General features: G+C 38.7%; 1 protein-coding gene across 5 annotated transcripts in view; it reads right to left on the minus strand.

Moving 5' to 3' along the window:
* The window catches only part of arb2a (ARB2 cotranscriptional regulator A), a 544,044-nt gene that overhangs the window by 303,245 nt on the left and 224,087 nt on the right, over window positions 1–16,712 (minus strand). For all 5 annotated transcript variants that reach the window (XM_072582914.1, XM_072582913.1, XM_072582916.1 and 2 more), the window contains exon 7: window positions 15,578–15,796. In XM_072582914.1, the coding sequence (XP_072439015.1) occupies window positions 15,578–15,796 (219 nt within the window). The remainder of the gene's footprint in view (window positions 1–15,577; window positions 15,797–16,712) is intronic.

Consider the following 16,712-nt stretch of genomic DNA (forward strand, 5'->3'; position numbering starts at 1 on the left):
TCTACCAGGGAGTTAATATTAAATTTGCATAAGATGCTTTTTCAGCTTCAGCATGAGTATTGTGTACAATTGCGGATGCCGCATTATAGGATAGATGTGAATGCATTACAGAAAATACAGAAGTGATTTACAAGAATGGTTCCAGGAATGAGAATCTTTAGTTGTGAGGACAAATTGAGGAAGTTGAGACTATTCTCCTTGAAGAAGTCTAACAGACTTGACAGAGGTTTTCATGATCATGAGTAGATAGGGCGAAGGTGTTTCCACTTGTAAAAAAAGAATGAGAGGGCATAGATTTAAACTAATGTGCAATAAAAGCCAGGTGATTTGAGAAAAATGTTTCCACACAGGGAGCGGTTAGGGAATGGAATGCCCCATAACAATTTTACGATTCAACCACGCTTGGACAAGTTATAATGGAGTCAAGAACTAAGTGGCCCTGGCAGAAAACAAACTAAACATCAATGGGCAACTTATTATTTTGTAATTGCCACTTGATAGTAATGTCGATGGCTCTTTCCATCATTTGTTAATAATAAAACGTAGTCTAATAGTGTGATATTTGGCCAGGGTCGATTTGTCCTTTTTCTGTGCACAAGATATATGTGGACAAGTTTCACATTGTTGGGTAGATTGGCCAGTGTTTGTCAGTGTTTTATCAGGACTTGAACAGCTTAACTAGGAGCTGAGCTAGTTCTGGAGTATACCTCCTCAGTATCATTGTTGTAATGTTGTCACACCCACAGCCTTTGCATGTGCCTTTAGTCATTTTTAGATAACATGTGGAGTGAAGACTGGTCTCTGAGATGCTGGGAATGTCAGTAGGAGGCAGATGTGGATCAATGCAAATACATCAGTCTGGTATTCTGCACTGATACGCTGGACTTCCACATTGTTAGAGGTTAATATTTCTATAGCCTCCATCTCCTATTAGTTGTCCTGCTGACCACCAGCATTCACAACTGGATGAATCACAGCATTCATGAAGAAAATTGAATTTTGGAAGAGTAACATAATGATGATGAACAGCAACTACACTCGACAACTTCCTAAGTTTCTGTGCAGACTGATCATCTCAGTGCCTGGAGACATATTTCACATCACTTTTCCCAGATTTTAATGAAACAAAGATTGACTGTGGCCAAAATCTCTTTCAATGTCAGCCCCATAACTTGAATTTGCCTGCAGCAAAAATTGAACAAATTATTGAAATTTTATGTGATCGCCTTTTAGAAAAAAACTAATTCCTTAATTTCTCAGTCTCAATTCTGGTTCAATGTAAAACCACTTATCTTGACATTGTTGTATGCATATTTAAAGAGATAGCTTCTTTTGACAACAGGGTTTTTGTCTGAGGTTGGATTTAGTACACTTTTCTGCATCAAATCTCAATAGCAATGAATCCTGGACATTACATCAGAGATTAATGTGTAGTATAAACCACATACCTCATTATTCCTGCTAAAGAGTACAATCTTTAGAAAGGATTGGCATTTTTATATGTATATAATGCATTATGTGTTTATCTTTAACATGCAAACTTTGATAATGAAATATTGAATAGTACAATGCCTTTTTGTTTTTTGATGGCATCTGGAGATTAATTTTTAAGCGTTAAAATGGAGTCATTTGAAAAATCATTTGGGAAGCATTTGATAAAGAGCTGACAAGACCCTGATGGCCTGCACCGGATCATCTTAATAGAGGTACCTGCAGAGATGATGGATTTGTTGAAATCTTCCAAAAATCTCTGGGTTTTAAAAAGTTCCCAGAGTATTGGAAAATGTAAATGCAACTCTTTTATTCAAGCAAGGAGGGATACAGAAAGTAGGAAACTAAACAACCTTTTTAGCTTTAAGCAGTAGAATCGTTAATCATTTTAACTATGACCTTATTTTATATGTAAAAGCATCCTGTGCCCCAGCATTTACCAAAATCAGCAAATTTTGTCTTATAAATTAGTTTGTATCTATTCAATCTTTGACACATCATTACTTTTGTGGTCACAGCCTACCACTAGACATTAACAGACAAGAGCAACCCTCATTGCAGACCACCATGCTGCTCACTGTGAGGTAGGTTTGCTAACACTATCCTATTTTAGGATAGGAATTTCCAGGGCTTGTTTGGTCTAATGTGGTCTGGGAAAATCACTTGCTTAACCAACAAGAAAAGGTTTTTATCTTAAACAAGATTTATCTTATTTCATATTTGTACTATGTGCAAGTTGCATTGATATGACTGACATTATTACACAGAACATGTGAAAAATATCTGGATGGTCGATCTTATTTCTTTGAGGTCCTAAACTGTTCTCCCACCAGGTCTTTATGATGTCGCAGGTGGTGCTTTAGGCCTTCTTCAACATTAATCCTTACATGTTTATAAGATACAAATATATCAATAAGGAGAAGTAGGCTGTGTGACCCCTAATCCACTATTTAAGAAGATCACAGTTGATCTATCAAGTGCTTCAAATTTTGCATTGCCATCTACTCCAGCTAATTGTTGCTTTCCTTGTCTAACAAAAATCTAACTCTGCGTTTAAAATATTCAAAGATGTCACCTCTATTGCCTTCTGAGTCAAAGAGCTATAAAGTTATTCATACCCAATAGGTAACCTTTAAGTTTAAAACAGGGTCCCCTGCTTCTGGATGCGTCCACAAGAGGAAAAATAATTTCCACACCCACCTTGTCAAGAACGTTTAGAATATTCTTGCTGCCAACATGAATGAATTCACATTACACTTCATCAGCCAGGTTTTTGCTCATTCACTCAACCTTTCTGTATTGCTATGCAAATGCCTTATGTCCTCTTCACAACATGCTTTCCTAACTATCTTGGTATTACTGGCAAATTAAGATACCACATCTTTGCTCCCCTCATTTAAGTCATAGATATGAAAGTATAAAATGTTGAGGCCCAGCACAGACCCATATAAGATAGTTATCATTTCCTGCCAATCAGCAAGGGACTCATTTATGCTCAATCCTTATTTTCGGACAGCCAGCCGATTCCCTATCGATACTAGTCGGTCACGTTTTATATTGCACCTTATTAAATGCTTTCTGGAAATCCATGTACAGTATGGCTACAGGCTGACCCTTATCCTCATGTTACTCCTTCAGAGTAACATTTGTTAAGCATGATTTCTTTTTCATGAAACCAAATTGGTGGATGAAATGATCCAGCATTTTGTTTCTGTCTTCACTATAGAGAGCACAAAAATTATTTCCAGTTATAGCTGGAAATCAGGGGATGGAAGGAAATTTCTGTTTATCTTGAGATTTTCTAAGTACCCAGCTATAACCTCCTTAATGATCAATTCTAACACCATTCCCATGACAGATGATCAAGCTGGCTAGCCTATAATTTCCTGCTTTCTGCCTCACTTCTTTCTAAAATAGAGGTGTTCTGTTTGCTACTTGCCAGTCTGACAGAACCTTTTCAGAATCTAGTGCTTTTAGAAAATTTACACCAACATTTTGACGACCTCATTATCCTCCTCTTTTATGACCACAAAATAAAATGAAACCAGACCTGAGCACTTGTCAACCTATAGCTCTGTCAGTTTCTTCAGTACTGTTTCCCTGGTGGTTCTAATTTCACCAAGTTGATTAGATTAGATGCCCTACAGTGTGGAAACAGGGCCTTCGGCCCAACAAGTCCACACCAACCCTCCAAAGAGTAACCCACACAGACCCATTTCCCCCTGACTAATGCACCTAACACTATGGGCAGTTTAGAATGGCCAATTCACCTGACCTTTGGACTGTGGGAGAAAACCGGAGCACCCAGAGGAAACCCACGCAGACACGGGGAGAATGTGCAAATTCCACACAGACAGTTGCCCAAGGCTGGAATCGAACCTGGGTCTCTGGCGCTGTGAGGCTGCAGTGCTGACCACTGAGCCACCGTGCCATCCTGACTTTTCCATCCATTCCCTGATTTACAGCTATAACTGGAAAACATTTTTCTGTTCTCTATAGTGAAGACTGAAACAGAATGCTTGTTTATTTCATCCACCATTTCCTTATCATCTACTACTAATTTTCCATTCTCACTTTCCAGAGGAGCTTCACTCACTTTATTCACTTTTTGATTTTAGATAACTGTAGAACCTCTTATTATCTGCTCTAATATTTCCAAGTAGCTTCCTCACACACTCGAGTTATTTCCCAACTGACCTTTAAATAATTCTCTATTGTTCGATAAATTCTTATCTGACTTGCTATTCACCTTTACGCAATAAGATATGCTTTCCTCAACAAACACCGGAAAAGCTGGAGCAACTCAGCAGGCGTGGCAGCATCTGTAGAGAGAGAAAAATAGAGCTCATGTTTCAAGTTCTCTACAACTCTTTTTCACAACATTTAGATTAGATTAGATTAGATTACTTACAGTGTGGAAACAGGCCCTTCAGCCCAACAAGTCCACACCGACCCGCCGAAGCGCAACCCACCCATACCCCTACATTTACCCCTTACCTAACACTACGGGCAATTTAGCATGGCCAATTCACCTGACCTGCACATCTTTGGACTGTGGGAGGAAACCGGAGCAAACCCACGCAGACACGGGGAGAACATGCAAACTCCACACAGTCAGTCACCTGAGGCGGGAACTGAACCCGGGTCTCTGGCACTGTGAGGCAGCAGTGCTAACCACTGTGCCACCGTGCCGCCCACAGTTAGCTATGGATAGTGAGTCCACCCTTTGGAACTTTTATTTACAGTAGGAATATACCTACTTAAAGAATTTAGAAATTTCTCCTTACATGTCTGCTACTGCTCCTGATCTATCTCCCATCCTGGTCATGAAGTCATAGAGATGTACAGCACGGAAACAGACCCTTCCGTCTAACCCGTCCATGCCAACCAGACATCCCAACCCAATCTATTCCCACCTGCCAGCACCCACCCCATATCCCTCCAAATCCTTCCTATTCACATACCCATCCAGATGCCTCCACCACTTCCCCCGGCAGCTCATTCCATACACACACCACCCTCTGCATGAAAAGGTTGCTCCTTAGGTCTCTTTTATATCTTTCCCCTCTCACCCTAAACCAATGCACTCTAGTTCTGGACTCTGTTCAGGTTAACTTCATAACTAGCTCTGAATGACAAAACAATAAGGCCTGATTGCCTACTCCTGCCCAAGTATTCTATGTACCAAAAGAGACCCTTCAGTCCATCACGTCCATGGCTGTGATCAAGCGATGGTCTACTCTAACCCCGTTTGATGGTGTGGAAAATAGCAAAGAGGAAAGCCTTATTCAGATTATATAGATGGGCTGGTCACATGGGCTGAACAATGCTGAGTTTCTCCAGCACTTTCTGTTTTTGAGCACAGAAATATAGTTGGTTCAGTGGCCGTGCCCATTTCCAGATGTATTATGATTTCCAACCTGCAACATAAGGAGGCAAAATTGTTGTGCAGGACCAAACAAGCATTCTTGCTCTTTTTGGTCCTATAAGGAATAAGTTTTTGGACTTCTGCGCCTCAATCTTCTTTTTCTCATTTGGCTTTCTGATAAACTGACAACATCTCTGGATGGGTAAATAATCAGGGTGTTATCAATGCCCTGTTGAACAGTTTCCCACAAGCAGACCCGAGTTAAACATCTCCCTAAGAAGCTATGATCTACCTCTCACAGGGAACAGAGGTACCTGTGCTCGATAAATCCAGTCAGTATTTGATATTTATTTGAAGTCTTCTGTATTCTTGTACATAATTAACAAATTGGTCCAGATATTTTCTATAGTCTGTTGACCTATATATAGGCATATACATGCACAAATAATGGAGGTGGAATTGGGAAAGAAATAAATCCACAGAGCCATCTAGAGCCTAGAATTTGCAGTGACGGGGGCATAACTAAACAGAATGGAATATCGGGCACAAAACTTTGAACAAAGGCCATGACAAAATAAAGTTTTGTGTATATTCTTGTTAATACAAGAAGAAATTGCACATTCTATGCAATTTTGAAAATTAATTTATTCGTCATTCTCACAGAACCTACAAGATACAGTTTATTAAGCACCTCAACAGAACTTCAAGTCCAGGTGTTCACCAGCCCAGTTATACTTCCTCAAGAGCTTATAGAGAGATTTCCTGAAACTTGTCAGGTCAGAATACCAAAATATGGAAAAGAATAAGAAAATACAAACTGGCCATGAAGTGTGTTCTATTCTGACATGGTATGCTAACATTCTGCTTCAGTCATTTGTAATAAAGGACTATAGTCATCGTACATAATGCACTCTCCATCTATTACTGGAGTGACATTAGCAAAGATTTGTGAAGGAACAGCCAAAGGAAACTCACATAACAGCCTAAAACAAGATTTTAAAATATTTGTATCAATACAGAAAGAACAAATTTAATAAATGACTGAATATAAACCTTACATTTGAGTGCTAACTAATGTGTTATGCAACATCCAGCTTAGGGCCAGTTTCATTCCATAGAGAAGGTATGAAGATTTCAATCCACACCCAGCACGACAAGCAAGATATATCTGACCACTCACAGCTCGCTGGCTTTAAACGGATGAGCCTGATCCTTAAAATGGCTCAAGCCTGCCAGCAAGAATTTCAAAAGTATCTTCTACCACCAACGAAACTGAAAATTATCTGGTAATTTGATATCAACCTCAAGTCACCAAGTAGTTACGGAGGCCATTCATGTAACTGGGCATGAAAAATACTTGGTGGGAACGCATGCAAGGCTGAGCAGAGCAGAGCAGAAGAATAATGCTGCACATCGTTACATTTGTATAAAATGATGTATTTCAAAATATTTCAAGCATGCTAAATATATTTTTCAAAATTTGAGTCTTGACCAACAAAGCTGCAGTTCAACAAATAGTACAAAGTGAGTGTGTAAGCAGTCTACAATTACCTACTATTTTATTTTTAGCAAGTTGAAGAATTTGCACCCAAGTCTCTATAAGACACCAGATTTATTGTAAATATATTTTAGGGAATGCAAAATAAAATTTAGCACCATGGACTGTAATCTAATGCATCTCAATGTATAAACTAAATCCCGTGACATGATAAGTTGTAAGAGAATTTGCTGAAGGTAAATCAGGTGAATCCAGGCCATTCTGCTGATCTTATTGGAGCTGCTTACCATACAAATGCCTCAACTAGCAAGGTAATATCAAGTACTGTGCTGTTAACTTACACATCAAAAGGTTGTGATGAATTAATCAACATAGCCAGTATTTTCCATTACTTTCCCATTGAATATAATGAAGAATTATAGTTGCAGAGTTGCAGATATCTATAGTGCAGAGAAAGGCTCTTCAGCCCATCATATCCTCTCCAAACAAAAACTACCACCTAGGCAAAAGTGAGGACTGCAGATGCTAGAAACCAGAGTTTAGATCAGGGTTGTGCTGGAAAAGCACAGCAGGTCAGGCAGCATCTGAGGAGCAGGAAAAATCAACGTTTCAGGCAGAAGCCCTTCATCAGGAATGAGGCAAGGAGCCTCAGGGATGGAGGGGTGGGGGCTGGGCTGTAGAGAAGGTAGCTGAGAGTGCAATAGGTGGAGGGAGGTGGGGATAAAGGTGATAGATCGGAGAGGAGAGTGGAGCGGATAGGTGGGAAGGAAGATTGACAGGTGGGACAGGTCAAGAGGATGGTGCTAAGCTGGAAGGTTGGAACTGGGGTAAGGTGGGGGAAGGGAAATGAGGAAACTGGTGAAGTCCACATTGATGCCATGGGGTTGAAGGGTCCTGAGGCGGAAGATAAGGTACTCTTCCTCCAGGTGTCGGGTGGTAAGGGAGTGGCGGTGGAGCAGACCCAGGACCTGCTTGCTCTCGGCAGAGGGGGAGGGGGAGTTGAAATGCTCAGCCACGGAGCAGTGGGGTTGATTGGTGCAGGTGTCCTGAAGATATTCTCTGAAGCGCTCTGCAAGAAGGCATCCAGTCTCCCCAATGAGGAGGAGACTGCATCGAAAGCAACAGATACAATAAATGACATGTGTGGAAGTGCAGGTGAAACTTTGATGGATGTGGAAGGCTCCTTTGGGGCCTTGGACAAAGGTGAAGGGTGAGATGTGGGCGCAGGTTTTACAATTCCTGCAGTGGCAGAGGAAGGTGTCGGGAGGGGACGGTGGGTTGTTGGTTGGCAGGAACTTGACTAGATAGTTACAGAGAAAACGGTCTTTGTGGAAAACTGATAGGGGTCAGCAGGGAAATATATCTCTGATGGTGGGGTCCGTTTGTAGGTGACAGAAATGTTGCCGGATGATATGATTTATTTGGAGGTTGGTGGGGTGGAAGTTGAGGACCGGAGGGTTCTGTCCTTGTTGCGGTTGGAGGGGTGGGGTTTGTGGGCGGAGGTGCGGGATGTGGATGATATGCATTGGAGGGCCTTGCCTTGACAAGTGCACTTCTTCCTCATCCTTTTTTTCCCTCACTATCCTTTGTATCACTTTTCAGTCTCTCTCACTCTGTGCTCTATATCCTCTTTCTCTTTCTCCTCACACTTCTCCATTACCTTCATTCTTTCCTACTCCTATTCATTCCTTCATTCATTCTCTCTTCATCTCATTGATTTCCCTTCCCTCCACTGCCAGGAGAGGAGTGAAATCCCCTTGTGTGTCTGTTGGTTTGTTGAGGATGTGATTGTCCAGCATTATTCTAGCAATAAATTCTGTTTGCCCTTTGTCACTCCATGTACAGGAGAACTGGATTCACAACCTGGTACCAGAGTCGGCACAGGGATACATGTCAACAGTTAAAAGTGTGCAAAGTCACCAATTCTGGTGCTATCACAATATAAGATACAAAATCTTAGATATAAATTAGAAAAATAAAGAGAATGTACAGAATAGAGAAGCTCTGGCTCAAGAGCCCTAGTCCGCCACCATCTTGGTCTAATAAGCTTCACTTTCGTCGATCAGGATATTCCACAAAATCTACCAGGTGACCTTCAAGCTCAGGGTCATTTTCCCTGGGATATAGACTTGTTCTTATACCATAGGAAGAATGCTTCCTAATGTTTTTTTCACATATTTACCACTAAGCGGACTAAACAGTGGTTTTGGCCCATTTGTAATTGGTCTTTGGATGTGTATACCAGGATTCAAAAGCATTGTTCTTACCTGAAATTTTACCTTGGGCACGATCAGCATATGTCTGGCATAGATTTTATTTATGCATCCAGAATGGCTTCCAGATTTGGCCAGAATGAGCCAGAAGGGATCAGGTAGATCCCAGCAGCCTGCAGGAATTGAGGGCATCTCAGAGCTTAAATATATTCCAAGTTCAAAAGATGCTGACATAGCACTGCACAATTTGAAATTCTTGACCTTGTCTTATGCTTGAAACAAGGGCGAAATGAGTCCAACTTTTCAGTCAATATCTTAAATTGCATTTATAAACTGGAAAGTTTTTACATGCTATTTATTTAAAAAAGTCCATATTCAATGTGCTCCTTGGATACCTGAACAAGATGTTTACAATAAATACCTCATTAAATAGACATATATACTATAAAGATTATCGGGGACATGTTGTCAGTACACAACCTGCTGGCGTCAAACTAATCTCAGAATATTTGGTAATCCATTGTTTCTAATCAATAACTAATTAACTAAGTACAATAGAACTTGCAATGATTCCTAGGTACCTTGTTAAAAATGGCTTTTGGCTGCACATGACCAGAAAGGTCGCCTTCACAACATCTCTGCAAGTCTTTCAACATCCTGCTACTGTCAGATTAAATTACTTTTAGGAATTAATTGACCTAAGTCAAATCAGTACTAAGATAGTTACAGCAGGTTGTCATAACAACATTGTGGCAAGTTGTTTTGATATGAATTTCTTCTCCTGACCTTTCATCATATCTTAATTTTTTTTGGTTGACCTGACTAGAAGATTGAGAGAGTACTTCTAACTTGAACTTCAGAGGGCTTGTCTCAGAAAGCACTCTGAGCATTAGATATTGCATGCTGGGTAATTGAAAAGGATTAAGGTTGAACTGGCATTCCATATCCTGGCAATGTTCTGCTAAAAAAAAATTCATTCAATTAATCGTTATTTGCTATAAGACAGAACTGGATAAAAAGAAAACAAGCAGCTGCAGCTGCTAAACACTGGCAAAGTACAAATGGATTGCTATAATCTATTCAGCATTCTACCTGATACACATTAAGATATATCTAACAATATTGAAATAAGCTCTTTAACATACTTTTAGAACTTAATTATAATCCCCTGTCTTTTAAGCACTTCATTTCACTTCAACAAGGTTAAACCCCAGTAGAGTACTCACTTTTCTTGATATGTTCTACGACCAGCTGATGATAATACTGGACAAGTCAGATTTCAGAATTGATAATAAATTTTATGTAGTAATTTGGTTACTGTGGTGGCCAATCATGTATATATGCACAAGAGGCTGCCAATATACTTTTGGTACATGTGACAACAATAAATCAAACCAAATCAAATCAAATCCAATCAAAGGAAATAAAGACAACCTATTACACTGTACAAGAACTAGTTTAAATGGTCTTAAAGTTCCACAAACCTCAGTGAAATGTCACACTTTCAACTTTCAAGTTCCTCCTTGAGTTGCTTGGATATACTTGGTTTCTTTCCATCAAACTTCTGCATTAACTTGATGTTATTTCTTCAGCCAATGTCTTTTCTTGAGAAACTTAAACAAATTACTAACGCAGCTCAATTATTTGTTCCATGGATTCCCAAAGGTCCTCTTCCCAACCCTCCGTTTCTGCAGCTACGTAGGCATTCTTTCTCCTGCCTTGGCTGTTCTGGAAACTGCAAAACTACACAGCTGCTAGAACAGATCATTTTCTGTCTGAAAGAAGCTTGCACAGGCACCCTCTGAAATAAACTTTCACACTGATTGAACTTTGGATGATTTTCTTGTTCTGAAGAGAAGCGTCCGTCCCTGTCTCCCTATGCAATACAAAACCTTGTCACTAAGCAACAACCCATTTTTATTATTTCTTCTACTCTCGTTGCTGGGACACTGAACTTCAAGGGTCTTTAAAGACTCATTTAAATGTATGTAAACAAAACTTCAGACATCCTGACACCACTAACTGAAAATAAAGGTAAAGTCCCCATGGTCCTGAAGATCATAGGGCTGCCCTTCCATTACAGAGAGACGATTGGTGGTAGTTTAACCTGAGGATTATCACACCTCAGATGAGGACAGATGTTGAAAAGGCAGGATCTTCATGGTGACCTTAATCAGTGTGGGAATTAAACCTGCACTATTGACGTTATTCTGGATTGCAAACCAACCAATTGAGCTAAACTGACCTCCACTACTGACAGAACTCAAAAAATGAAACTGAAATTAGATCCTTCCTTTCTTAACCCACACAATTGAATACAAATCAAACTTAAACGCCATACAATTTTCCAAATAATGACAATATACCATAAAACTTGGTAACAGGTTCTAAAGCCATCGATATCTTATTATTTGTGGTTTTCCTTCAAATAGATTTGGATTAGTGTTGAAATTTCAGGGCAAAATCAGCTCCTAAATTTCAATGTAACAAGTGACAGGCACAGCCACACTTTTATATTTACTTTTACTTATGGTATGAGCATTACTAACAAGACCAGCATAGTTGCCCATCACTAATTGTCTTTGAGATAGTGGTTATGAGCCTCCTTCAGTCCATGTGGTGCTGTTAGGAAGGTACATCTAAGTTTTTCTCTCAACAACAGTGAAGGTGATATAGTAGTCAAGATATTGTGTGATTTTGAAAGGAATTTGTAGGTGGTGGTGTTCCCAGGGGTCTGCTCTTGTTCTTGTTCTGAGGTCATGCTTTTGGAAGCTGTTGTCAAAGTAGATTTGACAAGTTCTTGCAGTGCATTTTTCAGATGTTTCCACTTTACAATAATGGTGATGATAATGATTGCTTAATGTGGTGGAAGGCTGTCAAGGAAATGGCCTGCTTTGTCCCAAGTATTGTTGAACTACACATATTCAGGCAAGTAAGAGCAGATCATTAGATGGTGGACTGGCTCTAAAAGGCCATGGATGATCTACTCACTGCAGAATTTCCAACCTCTTAACTGCACTTAGAGCTATTTATATGGATAGTTCAGTTAGGTTTTTGGTTAAATGTAATCCCAGCTGTTGATGGTGGAGAATTTGGCAATAATAACGTCACTGGATGCCAAGGGGAGATAGTTAAGATTATCTGTTTTTGGCGATAGTCTGTCAGGAAATATTGGTTTACTGAGCTCATTTTAAATTGCTTTACCCAACATTTAGAGAAAAAAATAATCTCTTGTTTCTTATCTTAATCCTTGTGAACAGCACTACAACGGAATGTTTTTTTCCAGAGATCAAAGACTTTGGAAGATTAAGCAATCAGTAAATGACCCTCACAAATATCCTTATGAAGTAATGGGATAGTTTCCTGTCATTATTGCTTCATCAACAGTCATGAAGGCAAAGCCTGGTTTCACAGGGAAGCGGACTTTATAGCTGAATAAAATGTCAGTTACCTCTTCAGACAAATTTCTTTGATGTTCAAATCCTTTTTGCCTTGTTTGTTCTTAAAGGCAAGGATGACCATGTTCATGATCTGGCATGGTTGACAGGTTTCCACTGGTGTGATATCAAAATTCCTAAGGAAGAAATCAATGTGGTTGTGTAACACTTTCTTCGACTGTCATGAGAGTGCATCTCAGACACCTTGAGTAGATATTCTGGATATTCTGGCTAAGTGGTCAGACAAACTCAAGTTGTGACTATATCAATATGGTATGGATGCTTGGCATGCCAGCTCTAGTGAGCTTCTCAATGTCTGGTATTTGATCCTGTCACCTGATTTTCAGAAATTTCCGAAGGCAGTGCAAATGAAAGTTCTCAAACATTTTGGCATGATGTTGGTACACAGTCCACATCTTGAATGCATAGAAAGAACAGTCTGATAGGTAAACTTACTCCCATGTGTTCCACACTGATGTGCAAAATTTTCCAAAAGGTAGAATTATCCATTCTTAACTATATTACATTGGTTTTCTGTGTGTATTGGAAAGCAAATCCATGTTACACATCCAGCTCAGCAGCTAGTGTACACTCATCAGCAAACAGAAAATGTTGACGTATGTACTTGGAGACCTTGCCATTTGCCTGGTCTTCTAAAATTGAGCAGCTTCCCGTCCATGCAATATCTAATTCTGTTGCCAGGATCACCATTTGAAAGGCCTCAGAAAACATGATGAAGAAGAACAAGCTGAGGAAGGCCCACATACATGTACACTCTAAATTATTAAGTGGGAATTGCTTTTATTACATTCTTGGAACATGGGTGTTGCTGGCTGGCCAGCACTTAATGCCCATCCCTTGTTGTCTTTGAGAAGGTAGTTGTGAGCTGCCTTCTTGAACCACTACAGTCCATATACTGTAGGTTGACCTAGAATGCCCTTACTGGGCAATTTCAGGATTTTGACCCGGTAACAGTGAAGGAATGGCAATATATTCCCAAGTCAGGAAGGTGAGTGGTTTGGAGGCAAAATTGCAGGTGGTGGCATTTCCAGGTATCTGCTGCTTTTGTCCTTTTGGATAGAAGTGGTTATGGGTTTGGGAGGTGCTGTTCAAGGATCTTCTGTGAATTTCTGCAGAGCATGTTGTAGATAATACAATGATGCTACTGAGCATCATTCATGAAGCAAGTGGATGCTTCTAGATGTTGTGCCAAGATGGGCCAGAAGACTCACCACCAATCAGGACACACTCAAGCATGCTTTCATGGAACTGTTGAATAATTGTGATGAACTATGTAGGCTAATTTTTCCGTTATCTTCTAAAGATCTTCATGGCTGACTGGGTCAATTGCGCTGTGGTCACATCAATAATTATGGTGTAGAAGTCTGTGTTTTGTTTTGCTTTCTCAAGGTCTGGGAACATTTCATAATAGGAACAGAAGTATGCCATTTAGCCCCTCCAGCCTAACACAATCTAACGCGATTAGCAAAATATTTAATATGCACATATTATAAATATATTCTAAGTATTACAAGTAATTCAAAAACTAGAATTATTGAGGTATTTTTATATTCAGGCTAGTGTGGATGCTTATGATACCAATATAACTATGACTTTAGTTGTTCAGCAAAAAAAAGCTTGGTAAATCTAACATAATTTTAGCTCACTTCCTTGTCACTAGCCTCTCACATACCTCTCTATCTATAACCTAGTTGTGTGCACAAATCAATGCACAAATAAAGTGAAATTTAATATTGCCCCTGTGGACCACCCTGCTAGGGAATAATAACAAGAAATCTAACAGTATCCAATGATACTGTATGCACATACCGTATAGGCTTGAAGAGACGAAATTTGGCACCAATAGTCAAATTACTTGTATTTTAAGAGGATCTTCAAGGTAGACCCATTTTGGAAATTAACAAAATGTTTTAACTTGCACTGCTTGATTCTAATTCTATGACTCTAAACTGCAACTTAGTGTAACTATTTTTGAATTCAACTAAATTTTCCCTTTTGAGTGATAGCTTGAAAAATGGGGATACAAAACTTAAACTGTGGAATAATTATGACATTTCATAAGGTATTGTCAAATAAAATGAGTTATCCTGCTCTGAGATACCCACTTTTCCCTCAGAGCCAAATAATCTTTATTTCTAAGATCATCTTAATACATGAAATAACTGAATTCATATTTTAAATGTGTTTTAATACAAACAAAATATATAGCAACTACAGACTCAGCATCAAGTATTCAATCAACTTTTAAGATTATGTAGAAAATTTCATAGGTGCAGAGTGAACTCTGGGTTCTAATAAGCACCTTTTGGTATTACATCAACCTGGAAGCAATGTATAATGCATTGTATAGACGCTAGACACCAACTAATGTCAAAAGTCTGAATAATATTGTCTCTGCCCCCTGCAGAAATGGAGTACTGTGGGCAGCACTGTTATAACGAACTCATGCTGTTAGCATTACAAAGTGTAAGGGTGCACTGAATAAGTGATAGGGTAGAGCAAGGACTAGCACTTGCTCATTATATTGCACAACTACAATTCTACATAAATATTTATTGAGATTTTAATAATTTTCCCTTTGTTGTACTGTAGTTTTACTACTGAACGTCTTTTAGAATTGCTGTACAACAGGTTTCTTGGCTTGTGCAAACCATGCCCATGCAAGTGATCTACACAATGCAATTTCTCCTTTAACAGATAATGTTCACTTGCAAAAGAAATCTATTGTACAAATAACACTTACAAAAATAAATGTTCATAAAGACAAAATTGTTTAAATGTATTCAGGTTATTGCATGCTGAATTTCTGAACTCATGCACTTTCAATAGATAAATTTTAAACTTTAATTGTATATTAAAATACTGACAATATGTTTTCACAATTTTATGTTGAAACCTATACTATTTCACTGATTCAGCCTGTGATTTATCAAATTAGTTATTTTCAAATTATTTTGAACTTTGTAAATGCACACAAACACTCAGAAACTGGTAAACACAATCAGGTTGATTTAACAATTTACATTACTGGAAGATATCAAATACTAACCCTAATGGGAATGTGTTTTGTCTCCTTCTCTTTCTGAGGATTTCGATACTTCTCATAACAGTCTCGCCGTTTGTTCATCTCTTTCTGGCTGTCATCTTTCCTCTCTTTCTTTTCTGCCGGCTCGTCTGTGTCACTTGCTGGTGGTTGCACTTGTTTCTTTGACTTCTCCACTTCTACATAGTTTTCATTGGTGTTTAGAAGTATCACTCCATATCCCTCCTATTGTAAAAGTACACAAAAAAGCACATACTTACATTTTACAGACTTGAGCACGATCTTTCAAACAGGAAATAACAAAACAATCGGAAACTTTTTCAACTTAATATTACAGCGATTTTAACCACATAGTTGTCATAAATATAACAGAAGTGCAATCATGAAAATAATAAACAATGCTAACATTTTAAGATGCGTGATACAATTGCAGTAGATGTAGAAATGCAATGATTGGGACATGAGGGATCTTGGTCAACAGGTTCATTTTAAATTTAATCGGTGTATATCCCAAAATGTTTACACTTGGTCAAGCCAAGGATGTTTTGGTTTTCAAAAGAAGCATTGCAAAAAACATTTTCAATGAAGTTGATACTGACATAAAGTTATACTCTATAGCCTTTGACAAAGAAACATGACTGGAAGTCCATCTAAATAAGCACTGCAAAGCGGTTGAAGTAACCTTTCAAATGCTCTGTCAACCTGACAGTTTATTAGGATTGCAGTTTAACACGTTACCACCAGAAAATTTTGTTAGTAATTGAACTGTTTTGTAACACAAAAAATACGAATCTAGCAGTCCAACCATGATATTTCCAGTCTGGTAAAGTGACAGACCTTAATGTTCTCAAAGTATTAAATTACATTCCATGATGGAATTCGTTTTTTCAGGTTTGCTTCTTTAAAAATAAGTTTTCCAGATGTTAAACACAGTAGCAAATGTCAATTTCAAGACAGCTGCAAAAGGTTACCTAGCACTGAAAAATGTAAAAGTTCTTGCAAACTCAATTTTTGAGGTGTAATTGCTTCGACATTTACCATATAATTTTTATCGTATGGATAATGAACAATTTTCAGTTTTTGATTGTATTACTAGTTAAAACACCATAAGGTACAAACAATTATTTTAATTAGCTTATAT

Source organism: Chiloscyllium punctatum, chromosome 2 (assembly GCF_047496795.1).
Source record: "Chiloscyllium punctatum isolate Juve2018m chromosome 2, sChiPun1.3, whole genome shotgun sequence".
Classification (NCBI taxonomy): Eukaryota; Metazoa; Chordata; class Chondrichthyes; order Orectolobiformes; family Hemiscylliidae; genus Chiloscyllium; species Chiloscyllium punctatum.